The sequence below is a fragment of the Labeo rohita genome, chromosome 3 (assembly GCF_022985175.1).
Source record: "Labeo rohita strain BAU-BD-2019 chromosome 3, IGBB_LRoh.1.0, whole genome shotgun sequence".
Taxonomy (NCBI): Eukaryota; Metazoa; Chordata; class Actinopteri; order Cypriniformes; family Cyprinidae; genus Labeo; species Labeo rohita.
In genome coordinates, this window is record NC_066871.1 from 31555945 (window position 1) to 31581962 (window position 26018).

Sequence of the window (26018 nt, forward strand, 5' to 3'; positions counted from 1 at the left end):
AAACAAGAAACAAACATTAAATGGGAATGCTGCTCCATGTGTTGGGCAAAACAATGTGTTTGAAGTGTTTGAGTCTTTAGCCATGGACTATGAGACATCACTATGAGTCTGTTTATTCAAGTAGATCTTCACCTTTGGCTGCTTGTGGCACCGTCTCAATCTCCTTCCCAAAGTCCAGAACCTCAGGAAAGTGCTGGCACAATGATTTCACCAGGATATGCAGAAACGTTGACTTTCCATCCACTGTTTTGGTGGTACTGAGCTTCAAGATGACAAATGTAGGATTACATTTATATAATGTTAAAAACAAATTGATGAACCTCATGAACTGAGATGCATGCACAGCAACAAGGCTTACTTCAGTCAGAAAATTGATCTTAAATCCAGTCGTTTTATTGGTCTTGGGTTGGCCGTTATTCAGATAATTCCCCATAGCCAGCACAAACTGGAAAAAATAAGGAAATTAATATACATGCCATGATAGGACGATCCAGGATCCAATCTGTGCACTGATATATTTCAGTATGCATTATGAAAGGCCTGCCACATAAACAGTCTTTTATCTTGTGTGTTTGTTTTCAAGACTGCATGATTATGTGTGCCTGGCTAGAAACTAAATGAAGAAAATGAAGGAATTATACCTCCAGAATCTTGGCCAGTTTTTTGCTATTCTTGAGCTCCAGCGAAGCCTTGAAAACACAGTCGTAGGCTCCCCTCATCTCCTCTGTTTTCTCTTGCAATATAGTCTTAAAATGCAGGCTTTTCAAACGGGTCTTATACTCTGGCACCGAGAGCATCTGAATATATACAATACACACAAGATGTACACTATATATACAATATATAGAAAAGCACACATATTGTGCTTTACACATAATCATAATTTCAAATGCAACCTCTGGAAAACTTATTTGTTTTTTACCTGTAGGACAAACTGATCGGGCTCACTGAGTTTGCTTGGGTCATCTCTATACTGCTCGTATTGTCTAACTTCATCATCATCTGGTGCATAAAGGAGCAATTGTTTGATATGCGACGACTCTAAACGTTCACTCGACATCGTCATCAGCACCTGCCGTAGCTCGCTTGGTGACAGCTTCAGATGGGCAATCAAGATTGCTATAAAAATGGTAGAAGAGTCTTATTAACAAAGTTAGCGAAAGGAGCATGCAATTATCAAGTCTAATTTAAAACCAAAAAAGCACTGTAGCAGAGCAAGACAAAAAAAGGATACATGTATAAGTTAATACTTGACTGGGAAGCACACATAAACATCGTCTAAACATTTACAAGTAAACTTCACCAAAGTTTTACATGAGCACGAACTACCATTTACAGCCCATTACACTTCTGTACCGTGATGTATCTCCAAAAAGGACATTTAGCTAGAAAAATATGTGAAGCAATCTTTGCTACTCACAAGCATTGTAGGCTTTCTTATGGGAGAGAATCTCCACCACATCTTTCTTCTTGAAAGTCTCCACCTGAGGTGAGGGCTCTGGAAGAGAAACTGAGACATGAATCGTAGCATGAGTGAATAGAACTGGTGACGAAAAACACTGTGTCAGCTGATAAAAGGATAGGTCTAATGCTGCCTTCAAGTCTTCCTGGGTAGTTCCTACATACAAGCTGGCAGGCCTTTACACTTATATTTCTTTTTAGGAGCACTTATGAATGACTCTAATTACTGAGTCATTCATTCATTTGATTATTCCGAACAACTGATTCATTCAGGAATAAAGCAAGTGACTGTCTTTATGAATGGGAAATTGAATCATTGACTCACTAGATTCGTTTAAAAACGCACATTCTTTCATAAACTAAACACCGCTGTGTTTGAATGGAGATGCGCACAAAATAGAGCAAAATCAGGCAATAGTGTTATAGTCAGACAATGTAAGTCACTTAATATTAACTTCTTGTTTATTTAATTGTTGTATTAAATCAATATCTGACTTACTAACTCCCTTAAAAATCATTAAAATCTGTCACTTAGTTCATCACGATCTCACAAAGTTCCATTATAATCAACAAAACTCTACACTGCACAATCAATCTTTTATTTACACTCTCTCTACACTTTGTTTATGAAAGGATTGGTGAGATATGTCTGTGATACATTACTCAATGTTGCAAAAACACGTAGAAACCTTTATAGCTCCCTTCAGCACAAACACAAATATACTGATCGGTCAGTTGCACTGGTGCTCCTAAATATTTTTCATAGTCGCACGCAGTTTTCAGTCACAAATGCGCACCCCTAAACATGACACTAAACAAAAGAACCGTGATTTGTTGCTTTACATGTCTGTCAGTCGTTCTCTTGGGCAGTCCTTGGCTAATAAAACTTGCTATGGAGTCCAGACCTTCTGTTGTCAGTTTGAAGGTCTGGCTACGTGAGACTACCGGAGTAGTGCTTTCTGGCAAGCTTTATCACCATTCTTCATCCAAAGTAAACAAAAATAATTTGTACAGCCAACATTTGGAATTAAAACTTTGTTATGACCAAAATCATTTTGCTTTCATCATTATAAATAGACACACTGCAAGCCAGAAAGTCTGGGAAGATGTTTCTCACTGCCAATTACGATATTATGGTGGTGTTCTTCTTTTTTTCTTTTTTGACCTAACTTAAGAGGAGCACCAGTGCCTGAAAGATTAAAGGCATAACTTGCAAAATTTTCCCTGGTATTGTACAAGTATAAAAACCCATCATATAAAAGACAAACAAGTCATTGACCCAGAAGTTTAATTTCCATCTTCCTTTTTTTCCTTCCACAAGATGTGTTATAAAGACGTTATCCCTTACCAAAAAGTAGTATACTTCAAGTTTATTTTATTAAGTATACTTTGTATAAGAAGTAAAGTTCAAGTATACTTTTAAATATACATTATGTAGTAAGTATACAAATATCAGTGTACTAGTAGTATAGTTGTAAATTGGCTCATTTTCTAGTATATAAAAGTATACTTTTTAGTATACTTCAAGTATAACAATAGTAAACTTTGAGTAAAAACTAGCTTACATCTAAGTTTACAGTTTTTACTGCAAATTTACTAAAAGTGAACTAGGTATACTGATAGTTTACTAATTAAATACAGCATTTTTAGTACACTGTGAAGTATAGTCTCAGTAAACTACTAGTTTAGTTGTTTCATACTGCAATACTTCATGCATTCTTTTTAAAGGGGTCATCGGATGCCCATTTTCCAGAAGTTGAAATGATTCTTTTAGGGTCTTAATGAAAAGTCTCTAATATACTTTGGTTAAAAATTCTCAATGGTTGTGTAAAACTACACCCTTTTTACCTTGCCAAAATCAGCTCTGCAAAATAAATCCTGTTCTGGTCGAGGCTGCTTTAAATGTTAATGAGCTCTGCTCGCCCCGCCCCTCTCTTCTCTCTGTGGAGTGACGAGCCTGTTTACTTTAGCTGCATTTAGCTACGTTTAGCCGTTAAACTTGCTAACTAGCACATTATTAGGACAGGCAATCACAAAGATTAAAAAAAAAAAAAACCTTATACTCACTTCTGCTATAAGTGAAGCTGGATCACAAATGATTTGCGCGAACATAGACGGATATATGTAGATCGGCAGACGCATTCCCTTCACAAACAAATGTAATCCACTGCATCCTCAGCGGCTCAGATGTCGGGAGTAAATGACGACCACTGTGTTCATTATTATCACATCCAGCAACACAACACCTCAATCGCTCATTCTGAGATATTCTTGTCTAACTTACATCCCTGCTCCGGCATTGAAACAATGGAGGTGGGACTGTTCCTGCTGATTTAAGGCGGGTCTGAGATAAGACACTTATGTCAATCAACTATCGTGGGAGCGGCCTCTGTCGGTGTGACGCAACAACGACAGGCATCTGAAAATGGCTCGATTTGAAAAAGCGGATATTATTTTTACAGATTTATTAAAAACCACTGCATGGATTTTTATCGTTATAGGGTAGATGTGTACATACACTGCCAACACACAATAATGTTCAAACAACATGTAAAAGTGAATTTTGCATTCGATGACCCCTTTAAACACTTGAATGTGGGTAAGTTTCATAAATTAAAAAAAAGAAAGAAATAAAGAAACAACATTTTGAACAAAATGCTGAAAAAAGACTGAACTGGATTTAGAATGATAATCCAAATCTAGATGGAATCGATCAACACCCCAAAGCTTGACAGTTATTATTACCTCTTCATGGGTCAACATTGTATACCATTCTTATTTTTTAGCTTAAAAGAAGTATACTAATAGCACACTTGAATAAACTTCTTTTTCGTAAGGTTTCATAAGGTAAGATTTCAAGGTGAGAGTTTCCTCCAACTTTCTTCTTGCAACCCTTTAGTCTGAGCTAGATTTATGAAATGCGCAGGCTATTGTTGTCTCAGTTGACTCCTTCAGAGATGCCGTAGGCATCTTGGTGTCCTCTTTTACTATGGCTCTTCTTGTCCACATACTCAGATTTGGAGGACAGCCAGTTCTGGGCAGATTCACAGGTGTTCCTCATTTTCTAACTTTTAATGATGGACTTCACTGTACTTTCACGTATTGGAAGACACAGAAATGTAGTTCTGTACAATCTACAAGTAACCAATGCCGCTTACTACCTATGGACCACACTGTATCTTTCTCTTTGAAAGATATAGAAAGCAACACCCCCACTCAGCTGGTCAACAGCTTTTTTGTTCATTGGAAATGAGTTATACATATTACTTTTCTCACATTCTACTCACCAGGGGTCTTTTGGGTCCCAAAATGAAGCTCCAAGTCTAGGTATTTCACCATGTCACTCAGCTTGTCATAATCAGAGTCTTCTTCCAACTGCAGTGAGAAACCACATCTGTCGTTACATTCTTCATTCTAACAGACTGAGATAATCTCAAAATGATGGACATCCTGAAATGTTTCATAATTACAGTAGACCAATATATGTGACCCTGGACCGCAAAACCAGTCATAAGGGTCAATTTTTTGAAGCTGAGATTTCAAATAAATATGCTAAATAAATAAGCTTTCCATTGATACATGGTTTGTTAGGACAATATTTGGCTGAGACACAACTTTGAAAATCTGGAATCTGAGGGTGTAAAAAAATCTAAATACTGAGAAAATCACTTTAAAATGTACCCAAATGAAGTTCTTAGCTATGCATATTACTAATCAAAAATTAAGTTTTTATATATTTACAGTATGAAATTTACAAAATATCTTCATGGAACATAATCTTTACTTAATTTCCTAATGATTTGTGGCATAAAAGAAAAATCAATAATTTTGACCCATACAATGTATTCTTGGCTATTGCTACAAATATACCCCAGTGACTTAAGACTGGTTTTGTGGTCCAGAGTCACATATGTCTCAAATGGCATACTAATTTTTTCAGGTTCTTCTCCAACTATTGCCGGAGACTTTAGCATTGTCAGTTTGGATTATGTTGTTTCATCTGTTTGACATTGCAAATATAAGTGACTTGAGATTTAGATCTCCTTTAGTTAAAACTGGTGTAAAACATCATCAAGATTCATTCAAGTCAAGAACAAATACTATAAATACCCAATACCAGCTATTTAAGACAAGCAATTCACATAAACACTCAGCTTATCAGGCTGAAACTTCTTACCTGTCCCCAAATGGTTCCCTCAGAATTTTCCACCTGTTCCCATCGTAGCCGTTTTACACTCATATGACTGGAATCTGATTTTTGTGGTGAGGCCTTTGGGAGTGGAGGAGGCACACAAGGTGGGGGTAACGGTGGAGGAGGAGGTGGCTCCACAGTGGACCCTTCGATGGGGTGGTGAGTTTGAGGTTGGGGTGTACTTGGTGGTTGTGTTTGGGACTGGGCCTCATGGTGGCTGAGATGGTGATGGTGGTGACGATGTTCGTGGTACATGGGCTGAGGGCTCTGTCTTGCCTGTGAAATGGGAATCTGTGGGGTTGAACGATGCTGTTGCTGCTGCTGAATCTGCTGCTGAATTTGTTGTTGCTGCTGAGCTTGCTGCTGCTGAATCTGCTGTTGCTGAAGCTGTTGCTGCTGCTGAAACTGTTGTTGAAGTTGTTGCTGCTGCTGGAGTTGTTGCTGCTGCTGAAGTTGTTGCTGCTGCTGCATCTGCTGAAGCTGCTGTTGTTGTTGCTGCTGTTGTGAAGGATGAGGCTGGAAGGTTGACAGAATCTGTTGGGTCTGGTGAGGTTGGTGAGGCTGGTGGATCTGGTGGTACTGAGGAGCTGACTGGATTGGCTGAACCTGGTGGATGTGTTCAATTTGGTGAATGTGGCGGGCTGGCGGAGGAGGCTGGGTTGGTGGGTAGGCTTGATGAGCTTGATGCATCTGTTGGAGGTACTGTTGCGGAGTCTGCTGAGGTGGTTGAATAGCTTGAGACATTGCTTGAGCCATGTGTGCCCGATGCATTTGTCTGTCCGCCCTCTCCAGTCTCTCGATTCGCTCCATACGCTCCATGCGCTCCATGCGCTCCAAACGCTGGATCTGCTCCAATCGGTCAAGTCTATCCATGGAACTTGAGAGGTGAGCCTGATGACTCGGATGCATCTGATAAGCGTGGTGTACTTGTTGATCTGGATGCAAGGGTTCGGGGTGCATGTCATAGATATGCCTATCTGAGCGTTCCTTTCTTTCAATCCTATCAAGTCTATCCATAGAGCTAGAGAGTTGAGTCTGAATAGTCTGGTGTGAGTGATGGCCCGAGTGCACTTTGATAGACTGAGATTGGTGACTTGGTTTATTTTGATGGATTGGATGCATCTGGTGATCCTGTTGTACCTGGTGGTGTTGATGAACCTGGTGAGCTGGATGAACCTGATGATGCATCTCGTAGATCGCATGACTGGAGATGGGTGACTGGTTTATTTCTGGAGAGGGCATAGGGGGCAGAGACTGATGCATCTGCTGCTGAGATTGCTGAGGGTGGCTGGCTGTTGGTTGAACTGGAAGCGAGTGGTGCTCCTGAAGGATTTGGGCTTGGTTTATCAGCTCCTCACGTGTGGGCAACACCTTGTGAATGGACTGCCTTTTTGGAGGTGGGTTAGCTCTTGGCGGAGGCGGTGGAGGAGGTCCGGGGTGGCGACGGAAGGTCAACTGTCGGGGTGCATGGTCAGGGGTAAATCCAGCAGGTGGAGGGGGGTCATTGAATTGGACAGGGGGAGGGGGAGGAGGAGTCAGAGGGGGTGGAGGAATGTGCTCGGAGCTGGAGGAGTAGGTAAGAGAGCTGGCATCCTCACTGCTACTATGTACTTCGCTCGGACTGCTTAGCTCGGGAGGCATGTACGGACCCTCTTCCTCCTCCTCCTCCTCTTCCTCTTCCTCCTCTACCTCCTCTTCCTCATTCTGGAATGTCATCTGGACAACATCCTGGTGTTATTTTGAAGTAAAATATACAAATAGCATTGAGTTTTTGCAATAGTTCATTGAAGACTTGTCAAGCCAATGAAGAATTGTCAAAACAATAAAAGCAAATATCAAGTCAATTAACCATTCTAATATACAAACCTCTTCATAGTCATTCTCTGGTGACAGGAAGTCATCCACAGATAACTGCTGTCCTAGCTGTTCGCTCAGAGCCTCCATGAACAAATCTGTGTCAGGGGTACGGGGTGGACGTGAGAAGGTGTAGCGCTTCTTCCGAATAGGTGGACTAGGGGGGTAGTCCGGAGGAGAGGGTGGAGAGAGAGGTGGGCTATCTAAACTGATGTATGGGTTGGACTCAGCACTGGTTTGAGAGGGAAGACCTGAAGGATAGCAGGGGCATTGGGGACTCATTGGAGGCTCCTGCATCCAAGAGTCAGGTTCTGGAGGAGGTGGCGGCGGTGGTGGAGGTGGTGGCACAGGCTGCGCTGATGCAGATTTGCGGCTACCTGAGAGATGAAGATGGAAAAGCAAAGGTTAAGATAAACTGTCTCTGACATTAGACTCTGCCTCAGAAATTCCTACCTATTACACAAAGAAACAACTTTCAAGGGCTTTCTAGGATTTACAAACTATAATGCCAATAAAAAAACATGTAAGTACACACCTGAAGTGGCCCGAACAGATGGAGAGGAAGAGTGTGCCCTCACGGACTGTGAGGAAGCGTGCGGGAAGATGTCTACGTTAATCAGAGTTTCAGGAGCTGGAGGAGGTCGACTCTTCAGGGATTTGGATCTCTTCCCAGCATAGACATTTTCCAGCTCAGCATACACAGCTGACAGCTAGATAGAGCACAGGGACTGGGTTGTTAATATAAAGACAGTGCACTTGCCCAAGAATGTCAATGTTTGTTAACCTGTCAAAATCAAAGAAGAGTGCTCACATTAGTCAGATTATTGGGCGTCTCTGGTAAGGATGTTCCATCCCCTGATTGTCTCTCTCCAGGAGTCAGTCTCATAGGTGCCACCTCCACTGGCTCAGTACAAATCCCTCATGAAGTAAGAAAGTAGCCCATCAACTCTCATTTCAATTTGCTGAAAAAGCTGCAGTTTTCAATAATGTCACATAAGGGGCTTTCGCACCGCATAGTTCTGGGAACAAGCCAGCATAGTGGTTTCTAAAGAACAAGTTTCTCCCTCTGGGCTTTTTTTCTGGTTGCATTCGCGCCAGCAGCAGGAACTCTGTAGCGCCCAACAGCAATGTCTTTATGCATGGCATTTACAAAAGTCAACAACCGGTGAACGGAGCACACCATGATCGGAGCTGTTTTGTGTCGTGGGTTTTCGTGATAATGGAGATGGAATGTAAACACACAATTTACGTGATTGAAAGAGCATAAAAATCTGACTTAAGGGGCTTTTGCACCGGAGGAAACTTTTCATAGTTCTAGCACTATTGGTGGAAGCACTCGCTTGTTGTTGGCGTGTTCGCAACACAGGAACTAGGAACGTATTTAGTTCCAGGAACTCCATTTGGGAGAACTAAATTAACTCCTACTTCAGAGTAGGGTCTAAAACAGTTCTATAGGAACTACCAGTGATGTAAGTGTACACTGATTGGCCAAACGTATACAAAACACCTGCACCCTACATTTAAAAAAAAAAAAAAAAAAACATGTAAAATATTTACTCCATGAACATGGAAAACAGCAAAAACGGCAATTAGCTACCTGTTGTCTCCTGCTGCTGGTGCGAATACAACTAGGAAAATGACCCGAGGAGGAAATTGGTTCTCTAGGAACCACACTGCTGGGTAGTTCCTAGAACTACATGGTGCGAAAGCCACTATAGTGTTTGAAGAAAGCTTACCCATGCCCAGGTGAGTGCCGATAACCAGATCATCTGAGCTGCGTCCCCTCACACTGCTCCTGTAGGTAGTTCCTGTCACCTTCATGGAGCTGCTGCGCCTATGAGGCTCATGGGCTGGAGGTTCAGGTTCTGCTGATGGTACTCCCAATAATAAATACATGGAAGCTTACATACACCAAAATTATAAACACAACACTTTTGTTTTTGCCCCCATTTTTCATGAGCTGAACTCAAAGATCTAAGACTTTTTCTACGTACACAAAAGGCTTATTTCTCTCAAATATTGTTCACAAATCGGTCTAAATCTGTGTTAGTGAACATTTCTCCTTTGCCAAGATAATCCATCCACCTCACAGGTGTGGCATATCAAGATGCTGATTAGACAGCATGATTATTGCACAGGTGTGCCTTAGGCTGGCCACAATAAAAGGCCACTCTAAAATGTGCAGTTTTATCACACAGCACAATGCCACAGATGTTGCAAGCTTTGAGGGAGCAACTGGCATGATGACTGCAGGATTGTCCACCAGAGCTGTTGCCCGTGAATTGAATGTTTATTTCTCTACCATAAGCCGTCTCCAAAGGCATTTCAGAGAATTTGGCAGTATATCCAACCAGCCTCACAACCGCAGACCACGTGTAACCACACCAGCCCAAGACCTCTACATCCAGCATCTTCACCTCCAAGATCGTCTGAGACCAGCCACCCGGACAGCTGCTGCAACAATCAGTTTGCATAATCAAAGAATTTCTGCACAAACTGTCAGAAACGTCTCAGTGAAGCTCATCTGCATGCTCGTCGTCCTCATCGAGGGCTCGACCTGACGGCAGTTCGTCTTCGTAACCGACTTGAGTGGGCAAATGCTCAAATTCAATGGAGTCTGGCACTTTGGAGAGGTGTTCTCTTCATGGATGAATCCCGGTTTTTGTTGTACAAGGCAGATGGCAGACAGTGTGTATGGCATCGTGTGGGTGAGCAGTTTGCTGGTGTCAACGTTGTGGATCGAGTGGCCCATGGTGGCGGTGGGGTTATGGTATGGGCAGGCGCATGGACAACAAACACAGGTGCATTTTATTGATGGCATTTTGAATGCACAGAGATACCGTGATGAGATCCTGGGGCCCATTGTTGTGCCATTCATCCATGACCATCACCTCATGTTGCAGCATGATAATGCACGGCCCCATGTTGCAAGGATCTGTACACAATTCCTGGAAGCTGAAAACATCCCAATTCTTGCTTACATGTCACCCATTGAGCATGTTTGGGATGCTCTGGATCGGTGTATGCTACAGTGTGTTCCAGTTCCTGCCAATATCCAGCAACTTCGCACAGCCATTGAAGAGGAGTGGACCAACATTCCTCAGGCCACAATCAACAACCTGATCAACTCTATGTGAAGGAGATGTGTTGCACTGCATGAGGCAAATGGTGGGCACACCAGATACTGACTGGTTTTTGGAACCCCCTCCCCCTCCCCCCATACAGTAAAACTGCACATTTTAGAGTGTCCTTTTTTTGTGACCAGTCTAAGGCACACCTGTGCAATAATCATGCTGTCTAATCAGCATCTTGATATGCCACACCTGTGAGGTGGATGGATTATCTCAGCAAAGGAGAAGTGCTCAGTAACACAGATTTTGACAGATTTGTGAACAATATTTGAGAGAAATAAGCCTTTTGCGTACATAGAAAAAGTCTTAGATCTTTGAGTTCAGCTCATGAAAAATGAGGGCAAAAAACAAAAGTGTCGTGTTTATAATTTTGGTCAGTGTATATCCTCTAAACAGATTGAAAAGGAACAACAAGACAAAGTAGAACTCACGTGTAACTTTATAGCCAAGGAAGCGAGAGATCTTGTTTTGGCAGTGTTCCTGTTCCTCATAGGTCAGCAGCTGGTAAATAAACTGCCAAATGACCTGTTTTGCTGGGGTATCCAACACAGGGAAGACGTCCACAATCAAAGTGTCTACATTTCTAATGGTATGAAAGAAAAATAAATTAAATCAGGTTTTAAACAAAGTTCAGAAATGTTCTCAGAGTTCTTAGAATACCCTTTCTTTCTTTCACAAAAATATTATGGGTATGTCCTTCACCTGTGCTGGAAGAATGCCTCAAGGGCCTTGCAGATGGTGTATCTCTCTTGGAGTGTGAGAAGGTGCTCTAGCTGCTGGCTGAAGGTGCGACCTTGTACGCGGATACTCGGGGGCAAGATCTCGGCAACCCACTGCAGAGAGCTAAGCACAGGAGCACGGGAGCGGGGAGAAACCTCCACCTGTTCGGGTTCGGTCATGGTGAAGGCCGGCGGGCCATCTTCAACCACCAGGCTGGGCATTGCCCCACTCCCCTGCAGCATGGACACTACTTTCTCATGTGAACAGCTCCTAAGAGGATTTACAAAAATGCGAAGCATATATATTGTTGACTTTTAAGATCATGAGCAAGAAGAACCCAACATATGCATAATAGTGATGCTTGCTTTAGACTTTAGACAGTTCCACATTAGGATAAAAGCAATGTATTCCAATGTAACTCAACGGCAAGCCTCACCTCATATCCAACCCATTGAGAAATAGGATGCGATCTCCAGGTTTGAGACCCGCCTTCTCAGCAGGGCTGCCTGCAGGGGGAATGGCAACAAACCAAGCAGAAAGTAACTACTGACAGCAGCTCATATGGGCTCCAACTGAGATTAAGCTGTGCTCATGAAATGCCCTTTGAAATGACGTGAGATCTCTAAGTCAAGACGCTGCAGCTTGGGTGTTTGTCACATCCTGCCCAAGAGTGGATGTCTCTTTCTGGCTTTTGAGGGCTGGATGTGGGAAAAGTGTGAATCTAAAAGGATTTGTGCTAGATAAAAACAGAGCTCGACCACCTGTGCCCCTCTGACTCAGACTGTGGAGAGTCTTCTGTTGTGTCTTGTTGTTTCTCTCTCTCGTCTCCTGCTGTTCTTGCACACTGCCAGTTTCTGCCGCCTAACTTTTTAATGGCCATCATGAGTCAGAAGTGACAGAACTTTTGTGATTTCAGCATTCACGTCATCTGCTTCAGTAATATGTCTGATAATTGACTCCCCTTCACTTGTTTCTTGTCCAAAATATATTTTTAAAATAGCCTTGTTTTGCCAAAGGATGTCAACTAATATAAACGCACCACAAGACACAAGCCTTTAACTTATGAAAACAAAAGATAATGTTTGAAAATACTAAACAAATGTAAAAAGCAATAGATAGTTAACAAATGTAAAAAAAACGGACAGATCGTTAATGGCTGGTCTATGTGGTAATATAGTACATCAGGCAGGACATTCATACGCTCACCTATCATTAATAGACCTCAAATATGACTTTTCATTTGAAATATGTATGTAGTAGCAACTTCACATGGCAGCTCAATCTAATGTTAACCTAGAAAAATGTGCGCTATTAAAGTATCTCTGCGGTGTGTAGAAGCTAAATAGTTGCACACTCACTACATGACAGATGGAGGCGTTGGTGCAGTTACTTGTTCTTAAAATACTCATTCTTAAAATACTGTCATTTTTGGTCAAAGAGATAAAAGTAATACATCTTTCGAATCTGTAAAGACTCTACGTTTATTTGTATGCACTCAGAATAACAACGAAATGTTGCACTTTTGTAAAATAATTAAAGCAAACAGGATGCACTTTCTGCAGTCTCGGTCTCTGTGAACTTAAGCAAAACTTTGAAACTCTGTGTATACTTGCCTTACAGACATGAAAAATATATATATAGTGAAAAGACTACTTTTAAATGATTCAATTCAAATAGAAAACAAATATTCTCAGATTATTTAATCAGTATGAATCATGCGTACAGGCACATCACTACTGTGGAAATGACAAATCAGTGTCGCCAACTTCATCTGTTAAGCCGAAACAAAGAAAGTACTATTTTATCGATAAATTCTTAAAACGTTAATGCAGTCTGCTTGTTATATTTTATAATTATATAATTATTATATCTGCTAGTGCACTGTGGCAAGCTTTTTTTGTGTGCTTATTAGGCTATGTAGGCAATTAAAGGCTCATTATTATGATTTATATGGTTTATTAATAAATGTGCGACTAATAGTCGACTAATTCCTAAAATAAACGACTACTAGTCGACCAGAAAAATCTTTAGTCGAGAACAGCTCTACTATCTATCTATCTATTTATCTATCTATATCAAATATTAAATGTTTTGACATCGAAATGCGACACTTAACTTACAATCATGACCATTTTGGTTAATTTCATACCTGGTATTACAGAGTCAATCCAGACTGGAGCATGGCCACGCAGAGTAAACCCAAAACTCTGGTTCCCTTTGTACACCCGTACTGTCCTAGTGAAACATGATAGTGTAAATAATTAAAAGAAAAAAAAAAAACAAGTGAATTGAGAACAAGTGAATACAACCCTTAGATGTCAAGCAAAACATCTTGAATTTTTATATAATTAGATTAACTAATATAATTGTTTATTAAAATAATATGCATTTTTATTATTGGAAAAATTTATATGATATAGATATAATACACATACATAAATGTATTATCCATACAAGCTGAAAATGTGACAAACGTTTTTTTTTGTCATTGTGCAAGAGTGTAATTTTACTGAACAGTGACAAAATGTGCCACATTTTAACTCAAATGTCACAGATATTATATAATAAAAGCTGTTTGTTGTATTATCTATAATTAGTGTTAATAATAGATATAGTCAGAAAAGCTCTGAACTTGCATTACAGTCATATGCTGGGATCCTGGATCCTCTTTCAGGCTTAATGAATATTTATGTGTATCTACTGTCATTATGCAAACACCTAGAAATTCTTAAATCCAATGAAGCGATACTTCAAATTTTCCCACATTTTTATTAAAAAGAAATTACACTTGCATTCCTAGAGACATTTCATCAAGTGTGTATTGTACTAATGACTGTCAAGATTTCACATTCTCCCACCTTTTCCTATTAATGCATCGGACACAAGCTTAACAGAGAATTAATGAATGCTTATGAATTACTGTACACAAGTATAATAACATTTAAAGCATTATATAGGCTATAATGAGGAGAACAAATCTTAATGATGTGTCATATTTACACTCTCACACATACACAGGTGTCAAACAGCATGTCTAAATATAACATGAATCATAAGAGTGAAATATTGCAGTGGCATAAAATCAACATCACTCACAGCCTACAGCAGTTGTCAAATTGGAAATCCAACAAGAAGGGATGAATTTCTTTAAATCAATGCATCAGTTAATCAGTTTATCAATTAATCTATTTATCACCCAGCATTATATTTATATGAATCTAATTAAGTAAAATATAGCAAAATAAAAACATACACATTTTACAGTGTTCTTGTTACACATGTACTTATAATAGTAATAACAGTAAATTATGCATAATTCATGCCGCTAACCCTAAACCAAACCCAATAGTACACTGTACATGTTAATTAAAATTATTCAGTACTTGAATGAATAATTACACTGTAACAAGGACACCTTAAAACAAAATGAAACCAATAAAAGCATAAATAAAGTGTAACAGTGTAATTATACATTTAAATACTGAGTAATATTAATTAACTACATATACTTGCTATATGGTTAGGGTTTGGCTTAGGGTTACTTGCATGTAATTATGTATAATTCATTGTTATTATAATAGTAAGTACATGTGTAACAAGGACAACTTAAAATAAAGTGTTACCAAATACACTAATAAAAGTAATTTCAACAATAAAAAATAAAATAAAAGTTTGTGTAGTATATGTACTGAAAACTTCAATCTGATTTACTAGAATACATAAAACTTGAAAATGTAGATGCCTACTAAAGAAGACACTCAAAACTCAAAATATGAGCAGAAAATACATAACATCAAAGGACAAAATATTAAAGCATAAGGAAATAAAAAATCTACCACATCAAATGCAGAAGAAGAAAAAAACAGAAAGGAAAAGAAAAGTGTGTAACTGTTTCCAGTGCATCACTTCCACTGACCTGCGGGTAGAGAAGGAGCTGGAGTGGCCTGCGATAAGTGAGGTGGTCTTTCGGAGGCCACGGGCAGGAGGCATGACCACTTCTTCATTGGCGGTCCGGGGCACAGAGCTGGCTCGTGTGGACACAGACAGCAGCCGTTCGGGGTGGTCTTCGCTCCGGCTGCGCCGTAAGCGATTGTTCCTGTGCTCGCTGAAGCTTTGGCCCCTCAAGCGACTGATCAAACTCTGGGAGACCATCTCATCAAAGCGCTGCCTGTGCTTCTTAGGGATGAAGATCCTGACAAACATGGCACACACACAGCAGATGGAGTCACAGAGGAGAAACTGTTCAGGCGTGTGAACATACTCTCAAGCCTGCTGAGAGAAACACTGGATGGAGGCGCACAGGCAAATGGAGGAGGAGGGACAGCTATGAGAAAATCTGCTATAATTACACCAGATTACGGAGATGTTTGTGACCTGCTATGGAAGAAGAGAGGGCTCATGTGATGCAATGAAGCGTTTGTTTTCTGTCCTGTGAAGAGGGGTGGGTAAAAATATCCCGTTTGATCAACTTCAAAAGCTAAGCAGGTAAGCAGGTGACTTCAGAAAGATGTCTGACGGGCATTTTGAAGTCCTGAGAGGATGAATGATTAAAGTGAAAGAGAGAGAGCGCTTTTTAGCCCTCTGAGATATAAGCCCTCTTTGAATTTTTAATTCTTAACATCCTTTAAAAGCAAATGTAATGTTCTAAACATCAGTATCATCTACTAACCCAATCTGTGGGTAAAAAATGTGTCACATATCACTAAACTAGTATTTATTACCCACTAAACTATTCTGACTCATATATTTAAAGATATCACATATAAAGGAATGAGCCCATGCCTCATGAAGGACACTATTGCACAAAAAAAAAAAAAAGAAAAAGAAAACAGCACCAGGATGAGATGCACAACTCAGAAGCAGGACAAGAGCTTCAGTTCTGGGTTAATTTTCCAAGCTGCAGTCATCTCAAACACTGCTTCAGGACACAAATCTTACTTTGGACAACATATGGCGAGCCAACATTGAGGACAGTCCAAAAACAAAAGCTACTTTAAATAAAACTATAAAATTGATTAATATTATCATGAAGAGCATAGACCAAACTATGGAAGCCCATTTCCGCCAAATAAGAAAAAAAAATCAGGCCTTAAAAAGTCATAATTATGACATAATTACGAGATTTATTATGACTTTAAAAGTCATAATTGCACGAAAAAGTCAAAATTATGAGATAGAAAGTCTAAATTAGGACTTTACAAGTCAAAATTGACAATGATTTTATAAACACATTGGTCACAGGATAGTGGTCTAATGATAAACGGGACATTTTAACAAATTAACTTGACTTAAAACAGATTGGAGGACCAAGTTTAGTACACACCTTATTAATAAATCACATACCATTTACAAACAAGCCGAATATACCCCAGAATATGAATGCAACACATGCAAAGTCTCAGGTTAAGAATTTATTCTGTATAACTTTATAGTTTTCTATGGGAGGAAATGACTAAAGTCATAATTTCAATTTTTTAATCTCACAATTTCGACTTTTAAAGTCATAATTTTGACTTTATAAATCATAATTTTGACTTTTTTATCTTGTAATTACGACTTTCAAAGTCATAATTTCAATTTAGTAAGTCATAATTTCTAAGTTTATCTCGTAATTATGAATTATGTCATAATTTCACATTTTTATCTCATAATTATGACTTTTTAAGTCATAATTCTGATTTAGTAAATCATAATTTTTACTTTTTATCTTGTAATTATGATTTTAAGTCAACATTTCGACTTTGTAAGTCATAATTTTAATTTAGTAAGTCATAATTTCTGTTTATCTCATAATTATGACTTAAGCATGTCATAATTTTGACTTTTTTCTCATAATTATGACTTTTAAAGTCATAATTTCGATTTAGTAAATTATAATCTCAATTTATTTCTTGTAATTGTGACTTATGTCATCATTTCGACGTTATAAGTCATAATTTCAACTTTTTAATCTCGTAATTACAATTTAAGCATGTCATAATTTTGACTATGCCATAATTTAAATTTTTTAATCTCATAATTACGATTTTTAAAGTCATAATTTCAATTTATCTCATAATTCTGACTTTTAAAGTCATAATTTTGATTTAGTAAATTATAATCTCGATTTATTTCTTGTAATTGTGATTTATGTTATAATTTCGATTTTATAAGTCATAATTTCAACTTTTTATCTCATAATTATGACTTTAGTATGCCATAATTTTGACTTCATAAATAATAATTTTGACTTTTTATCTCATAATTATGACTTTTAAAGTCAATTTTGATTTAGATAATTATAATCTCAATTTATTTCTTGTTATTGTGATTTATGTCATCATTTCGACGTTATAAATCATAATTTCAATTTTTTAATCTCGTAATTACGACTTTTAAAGTCATAATTTCGACTTCATCTCATAATTATGACTTAAGTATGTGATAATTTTGACTTTATAAATCATAATTTAAACTTTTTAGTCTCATAATTATGATTTTTTAAAGTCATAAATTACTTTTTATCTCATAATTATGACTTAAGCATGTCATAATTTTGACTTCGTAAGTCATAATTTCAACTTTTTATCTCATAATTATGACTTTTAAAGTCATAATTTCAACTTTTTATCTCATAATTATGACTTTTAAAGTCATAATTTCGGTTTAGCAAATTATAATATAGATTTATTTCTTGTAATTGTGATTTATGTCATCATTTCGACTTTATAAGTCATAATTTCAATTTTTTAATCCCGTAATTACGACTTTAGTATGTTATAATTTCGACTTTTTAAGGCACACTTTTTTTTTTCTTCACATGGTGGAAATGGGCTTCCATACCAAACTATAACAATATTTCTAATACATATTATACAAAATATAAATACTATAAATATTTGAATAACAATCATCCAGACACATCAACAACAAAATGCATTAGAAGAAATTAGTCTTCTGTAAAAGTAGATGAGTCTGTTTATTTAGCCACTCTATAAACTTTATGCGCCAGAGAAACAAGTGCACAACCATCTTTACAATTTTTGCTGTGACTCTATAGCAGTGCTGTTTAAGAGTAATTAGCTGTTGAAGTGGATTTACTTATTGTAGAGTTAACAAAAGTTATGTGCATTTGAAGCGGATGTCATATCAAACACAGTAGACTGGGAACATTTTAAAATGAGCCGTTCATTCATACATTTGTATGACCTTCACGCTGCGGAAATACAAACAGAAGACAACGCTGAAAAGGGGCGGAGCTACATAAAGTCTATAACCATGCTTAATTATATTATTAGAGACATTTTAATATTTGCATTTATTATTGTTTTAACATGATCAGATCAGAACAGAGCTGTGACCTGTATTTGAGTCATTACCAAACAATTGAATTACCCCTAATCACAAGAAATTTGTACTGAGGTGACACTTCGTTCACAAACTGCAATTTTCGCAATTGTAAACAAACATTTCAGCCATTCTATACACAACTTATGCTGGTTTTCTTGCATCTGAAGAGCTCAGGGCCCAGCAGTGGTACTGACATTACAATTCAAGAAAAATAAAACGAATACTAACTTAAAACCAGTATTTTAAAGCTTTTAACTTAAACATGATCAAATCAATAATGTACTCAAGTACTACCATGCCATGGAAGTTTTAAAAGTGCACATTCTCATCACTGAACTCATTTGCGAAAGTTTCCCCAAAAAACTCCTAATTCAACTTAAATCCAAATTTCTCTCAAAGCTAACTTTTATTTAGTTCAGGATGCCCTCAATTAGAAGGAGGTCACAGAAAATCTAAAATTAACCAGGAGTCAGCGAGGGGAGGGAACGCAGATCAAGGACACACTTTTCAAAATGAATGAAGGTGGGAATGAAGAACGTACTCAACAATCTCAATTATAAAAGATGTCTATTAACACAAGTTAAGTGATCTTTGAATGTGTCGACTCACATTAACAAAGCATGCCATGCATTTACAAACTGATTAGTTCTCTCTAAACACGTCTTAAATGACATAAAAAAGAAAGGTTACTCAACAGCAAGGCCAGAAGAGGAGTTAATACGATTTGGTCTCCAAGCTTTAATGTTTTTTCTATTCACAGTGTCTCTATAAACTCCAATATTGCATTGTTCTAAAGAGTTTGATCAAACCTGAATCTTCTGCATGATCCTAGAAGGTTTTTCTTACCGAAAACGCCTGGAGAAACCCTTGTCACGCCCCATTTCTCCTTTAAATTAAGATACGCCTCAAACAAAATGATGAGAGGTTCTTGATCTTGGTGCCGTAGTCTTCATAAAGCTGAAATGCCCATTTAGTGAATAGAACAGGATAATCAGAAAAGCCATTATCTCCAGTATCCAGATGAGGAGATGCTTATTAGCGCCAACTTGAGGAGCGATGACGTTGCACGGATGAAGAAGGAAACTTCGGGTCACGTCATCATCGAGTCAACTTTGGCAAGGTCGCCCACATCTCCGTGCCGAGCTGCCTTAGGGAGTTTAACGTTAAAAAGAAGTCTACATCCAGAACCGTAGACCAGATGCCTTCAACTGCAGACGAGAAGCAAAGTTGCAGCTGCTTCAGATGTGAAGAGAGAGAATAGACTGAAAGAGTGGAGCAGGAACAGAGAGAGTGGAAAAAATAGACACCGTCCCACTGGAAATCTAAGCCAGGTCAGCATGAGATACTCCACATAATTGTGCATGAGATAAGCAAAGACAAAAGTAGAGTTTGCACAGCCGACACCAACCAGATGAAAAGCTGTAGTTTAATGCAAAACCTGAAGCCCCAAAGAAACAACTCCCTCAGAATTCCAAGTCATCTTCCTAGCTGCTTTGTACCTCAGCTGGAAACTCGCAACTTTAAAGCAAGAAAGTTGTTGTGTGGATTTTGTGCAAACTTCTGGTGCGTCACGGACCTAAGAGAGGTTTATAATAAGAAGTAGGCTGCTTAAAAATAGGGAGGTTCCATGGGGAGAACTGGGCAAATTTTTTGCAGGGACGGAGCGCGGCACACAAGCTGGTCAGTGCTGTAGTGGACTGAAGGACTGTGAAAATGCAGTGGTGCATGCCAAATGCAAGTGATATTGATGCAGCTAGAAAGGTCACGCTCTCACTGAGATGCATTCAATCTGTCTGATATGGAAGCTCGCTTCTGCCACGGGATAAGACAATATAAATTCTGCTTTTTACTTCGCAATTCTGAGTTTATATCTCACATTTATATCTCGATAGAAGTTGCATTTCCTAGGAAAAAAGTCAGAACTGCAAATGTTAACTCACAATTCTGAGAAAAAAAAGTTTGAATTGTGAGACATAAACTCACAGTTTGGAAAAAATGTAATTGTGAAATAAAAAGAGGCAATTAACTTTTTTATTTTTTATTTCTTGGCAAAAAAAAAAAAAAAATAACAATGTTAACTTGAATTGTAAGTAAAGTCAGAATTCTGACTTGATTATTACTTTTTCCCCTCAGAACTGTGAGTTTACATCTCCTAAATCTGAATTTATATCTCAAATTTCAGACTTTTTTTTACCCAATTCAAAATTGTGAGATATAAGGCTGGTCTCACAGACAGGGCTTAGACTAAGCCAGGATTAAGCCATAGTTTAAGAAAAACTATGAAAAGTCTGAATTTTAAAGTTTATGTCTCGCATTTCTGAACTGCAAGAAAAAAAATCTGAAATGTGAGATAAAAAGTCACAATTAACATTTTTATTTTTATTCCATAGTGGAAAAAAAACTCATATTACAAAAAAAAACTAATAAAAAAAGAAAATAATTGTGAAATAAAAAGAGGCAATTAACTTTTTATTTTTTATTTCTAGTCAAAAAAATAATAATAATAATGCTAACTATGAATTGTAAGTAAAGTCAGAATTCTGACTTGATATCTTGTGATTATTACTTTTTCCCCTCAGAACTGTGAGTTTACATCTCCTAAATCTGACTTTATATTTCAATTTTCAGACTTTTATATCTTTCATGTCTGAACTGCAAGAAAAAAAATCTGAAATGTGAGATAAAAAGTCACAATTAACATTTTTATTTTTATTCCATAGTGGAAAAAAACCCAGACTGAGCAATTCATTTTTGTTTTGTTTTTTTGTAATATGAGGAAAAGAAAAACAATCAAAAAAAGTATTAATTTTTAAAGTTTATATCTTGCAATTCTGAACTGTGAGAAAAAAATCTGAATTGTGACATAGAAAGTCACAACTGCCTTTTTTAATTTTATTTTATTTTGGAAAAAACTCTGAATACAGAAAAAAATCTGAATTGTGTGATATAAACTTGAAAAATATATATATAAAAAAAAAAAATTCAATTCAATGCAATTCTGAACTGTGAAAAAAAATGGATTATGAGATAAAAAGTCACAATCACGTTTTTTTTTTTTTTTATTTTGTAGTAAAAAAAAAAAAAAAAAAAAAAAATCAGAAAAATCTTGATTGCAAGATGTAAACTCAGAATAATGTGATATAAATTGAAACAGAAAAACTAAAAAAAACTCAAAACTTTAGTTTCTGAACTGTGAGGAAAAAAATCTGAACTGTGAGATAAAAAGCTGCAGTTACCCTTTTCAAATTTTTATTCCGTAGTGAAAAAAACCCCTCTGAAATGCATGATATAAACTCAAAAAAGAATAACAAAAAAAATCTAAAGTTTCTAAACTGCAAGAAAAAAAATCTGAATTGTTAGATAAGTCACAAATACTTTTTTTTTTAGAAAAAAACAGAATTGCAAGATGTAAACTCAAAAAAAAAAAGATAATAAAAAAGGCAGAATTTTAAGGTTTCTGAACTGCAAGAAAAAAATCTGAATTGTGAGATAAAAAGTCACAAATACCTTTTTAAAGTTTTATTCCGTAGTGGAAAAACAACTCTAAACTGCAAGATTTAAACTCAGAATTGCATGATATAAACTCGAAAAAGAATAACAAAAAAAATCAAAAGTTTCTGAGCTGCAAGAAAAAAAATCTGAATTGTTATATAAGTCACAAATACATTTTTTTTATTCCGTAGTGAAAAAAAAAATAAATTCAGGAAAAAAAAACAGAATTGCAAGATGTAAACTAAAAAAAAAGCTAAAAAAAAAAAAATCTGAATTGTTAGATAAGTCACAAATACATTTTTTTTATTCCGTAGTGAAAAAAAATTAAAATTCAGGAAAAAAAAAACAGAATTGCAAGATGTAAACAAAAAAAAAGCTAAAAAAAAAAATCTGAATTGTGAGATAAAAAGTTGCAAATACCTTTTTTATTTTTATTCCATAGTGAAAAAAACCCCTCTGAAATGCATGATATAAACTCAAAAAAGAATAACGAAAAAAATCTAAAGTTTCTAAACTGCAAGAAAAAAAAATCTGAATTGTTAGATAAGTCACAAATACTTTTTTTATTCTGTAGTGAAAAAAAAAAAATTCAAAATACAGAAAAAAACAGAATTGCAAGATGTAAACTCAAAAAAAAAGATAATAAAAAAGGCAGAATTTTAAGGTTTCTGAACTGCAAGAAAAAAATCTGAATTGTGAGATAAAAAGTCACAAATACCTTTTTCAACAAATACAATTCTGAAATGCGAGAAAAAAAATCTGAATTGTGAGATAAAAAGTCGCCTATTTTTACCTATTTTTATTTAGTAATTTTTATTTTGTTGTGAAAAAAAATGGCAAGACGTAAACTCTAAATTGCGTAATATAAACTCAAAAAATTAAAATATAAAAAATATATAAATTGTAAAGTTTCTGAACTGCAAGAAAAAGAAAAATCTGAATTGTGAAATAAAAAGTTGCAAATACCTTTTTACATTTTTTATTCCGTAGTGGAAAAAAAAACTCAGAATACAGAAAAAAACAGAATTGCAAGATGTAAACTCAAAATTGTGTGATGTACACTCTATACAGTGATGTTTTTCTAAAAAAAAAAAAAAGTCTGAATTTTAAAGTTTATATTTTGCAATTCTGAACTGCAAGAAAAAAATCTGACTTGTGAGACAAAAATTACCTTTTTTTATTTTTACTTCGTAGTGACAATACAGGTAAAAAAATCTGAATTTTGAAGTTTCTGAACTGCAAGAAAAAATAATCTGAATTGTGAGATAAAGAGCCACAATTATCTTTTTTTTTTTTTTAAATCCTGTACTAGAAACAGGCTTCCATAGTCTAAGCTACTTTTTAAAGTCAAATCTGATCAATAATCAAAACTAACATCGTCATCAGTAGTCTTCTGGTGCCTAAACTTCACATAAAGAACTCAAAAGACATGCAAACAAACATCCCATAAAAATCAACTTGCCTGTAAACAATAGAAAAATCAAAGCTTTGTCCAAGTACAAAACACTTTTCTTACTTGATAAAGAAGGCGTGCATGGTTCCAGATAACACTCGGAGATAGACTATTAAGGGTTAATCAGAACAAGCTGATGAAAAGTGTGAATCTAGGTATGTGGAGCATGCTGTTCTTCTTCGTAATTCACTCCTCATGGCAGTAAGGGTGATTTAAAAGTGCTCCCATTTTCAGAGTTTCCAAGCATCTATCTTTAAAAAATAACATGCATATTTGATAAACACTTGATGAGGCAATATCTTATCCTGTAAACCTCACAGCATAATTCCTCACTGGTAGCGAGTGGCGGCTGCTGTTAAAACTGCTCTGTCAGTGTAACTGAAAACATTTCAGCTATTAGACGCATCAAATTCTCCTGACAAAGACCCTCATCAGCGAGTTATTACAGTGAGAGACGGAACTTACACCTGCAAACCTATGAGAGACAGACTTCTAATATAGTATATTTCCACAAAATATAACAATAGTAAATATAATTTTAATAAATTCATAATTAAGTCAAATAAAGAACTAAATAATCTCACAATATTAAAATCAAATTATTTTTTAAAATCTGTAAGCTAACTGTTAATGATTAAAAGGAATGATTAAATAGATCATAGTTTTTATAAAAGCTATTGATTTTTGAATTTTTGTGGTTTTAGCTCTAAGTATGTTGAAACAAACTAAACAGACAGATATAGTTGCCCTAATTTTTTAAGGCATAGAGGTTTTTTTTTTTAAAGAATGATAGGAGGGAATAGCCAGCTCATTGAAAATGGCTGCCTGTAATGACATTGCAAATTTATGTTCATAAAGATGCTTTCACTATTTTACTGTACAAACAAAAACAGTTTACTCCAGTTTAATAGTTATTACGGTTTTAAACACTGTTTTCAAATAGGTTGGTGTAAAGATCAGAACATGGATCAGATCAGGTCTGATGACATATCTGAAATCACCAGACATGTCAAAGATACAGAACAGGAGCACAAAACTAACAGATATAAGCCAGGGTTGCCAGGTTTTCACAACAAAACCCGCCAACGAGCCCAAAACTAGCCCAGTCGTGTTTCGGAGGGGGTCCCCGGTTACGTTCCGGGGGGTAAAATACACATTTTTGGCATTCTAGGGGATAAATATTACATTATTGGAGTCACTTCAACCTGTGAGGAGGAAAAACAACCCGCCCGAATCCGCAGGAAAACTCCAGACTTGGCAACAGTGCCTGAAGTTGAGGCAGAATCCTCACATATTCCTGCCTGCTCCAGATGGGCTTGAACCTAATTTTTATCAAATCTTAAAGGAGTAGTTCACTTCCAAAACAAAAATTTACAGATAATGTACTCACTAGAGGTCGACCGATATTGGATTTTACCGATACCGATAACTAGGTTGGACCACACTTGCCAATACCGATTAATCGATCGATAGTTTTTTAAAATGGATACAGAACGGAAAATAACTAGTGCTCTACTGTTTAAAAAAAAAGTAGCCTACTGAACCATACTTTGTAACTTTGTAAATGAATAAAAATATTAATATTAATTATATATTGATCATTACAGTTAGTTCATTGTTCATTAATGTTAACAAAAGCAACTAAAATGTTTAAAATATATCAGTAAATTCTGAATTTAACACACTCTAACAAGGAACAATACTTCTATTCTACAGCTTTTATCAATCTTAATGTTACAAATGGACTCATATTGTAAAGTGTTACCATTACATCAACAATCAAGCTAAATATGGCCATCTTTAAAAATCTACACAAAGACCACAGTATTGAAATTGCATATATATGGATATTGTGTACTTTCACAATTTAACTGCTTATATTCTAGAACATTTGTGGTGATCTAATCAAAATATAAAAATATGTCACACAACAGGCAAAAGTGCAGCGCCACGTCTAGAAGAACTTGGTATTCTTCTATCCGGTATCACACACACTGGATGCATCACGTTCAATTCAAGCGGCGGTCTACAAGACTTTATTTGATCACCAAACGGACAAAAGTATACTGCTGTCCTTTCTCCACTAATGCAGCATCTAGTCAACAAATTCATCGCTAAGTAATGACATGAAAACATGCACTACAGTATACTGTACACACCGTTTCGTTGTCGATGTTTTAAATCCGCCTTTGAAGTGTCCCGCTCTGTGCAGCGCGCAGTGTCACGTGTCTAAACAAATGGCACGTGCTGTCAAAACAGATACATCAGTCGACCTCTAGTACTCACCCCCTTGTCATCCAAGGTGTTCATGTCTTTCTTTCTTGAGTTGCAAAGAAATTATGTTTTTTGAGAAAAACTAAATTTTCTCCATTTAATGGTCTTCTAT

At 36.7% G+C, this 26018-nt stretch overlaps 1 protein-coding gene across 5 annotated transcripts in view; it reads right to left on the minus strand.

The window, feature by feature from the left end:
• Nucleotides 1–26018, minus strand: part of grid2ipa (glutamate receptor, ionotropic, delta 2 (Grid2) interacting protein, a) — a 35307-nt gene that overhangs the window by 4119 nt on the left and 5170 nt on the right. The window contains exons 1-17 of one of the 5 annotated variants that reach the window (XM_051099180.1): nucleotides 19534–20042; nucleotides 15275–15550; nucleotides 13508–13593; nucleotides 11795–11864; nucleotides 11341–11628; nucleotides 11070–11221; nucleotides 9244–9375; nucleotides 8319–8425; nucleotides 8043–8217; nucleotides 7520–7884; nucleotides 5639–7381; nucleotides 4749–4836; nucleotides 1421–1498; nucleotides 923–1119; nucleotides 642–797; nucleotides 359–445; nucleotides 133–262 (exon numbers count right to left, since the gene is read on the minus strand). In XM_051099180.1, the coding sequence (XP_050955137.1) occupies nucleotides 133–262; nucleotides 359–445; nucleotides 642–797; nucleotides 923–1119; nucleotides 1421–1498; nucleotides 4749–4836; nucleotides 5639–7381; nucleotides 7520–7884; nucleotides 8043–8217; nucleotides 8319–8425; nucleotides 9244–9375; nucleotides 11070–11221; nucleotides 11341–11628; nucleotides 11795–11864; nucleotides 13508–13593; nucleotides 15275–15550; nucleotides 19534–19568 (4165 nt within the window). In that variant the 5' untranslated portion in view covers nucleotides 19569–20042. Of the gene's footprint in view, nucleotides 1–132; nucleotides 263–358; nucleotides 446–641; nucleotides 798–922; nucleotides 1120–1420; nucleotides 1511–4748; nucleotides 4837–5638; nucleotides 7382–7519; nucleotides 7885–8042; nucleotides 8218–8318; nucleotides 8426–9243; nucleotides 9376–11069; nucleotides 11222–11340; nucleotides 11629–11794; nucleotides 11865–13507; nucleotides 13594–15274; nucleotides 15551–19533; nucleotides 20043–26018 lie in introns of those variants that run through there. The other 4 variants (XM_051099169.1, XM_051099159.1, XM_051099162.1 and 1 more) reach the window with 4 other exon arrangements.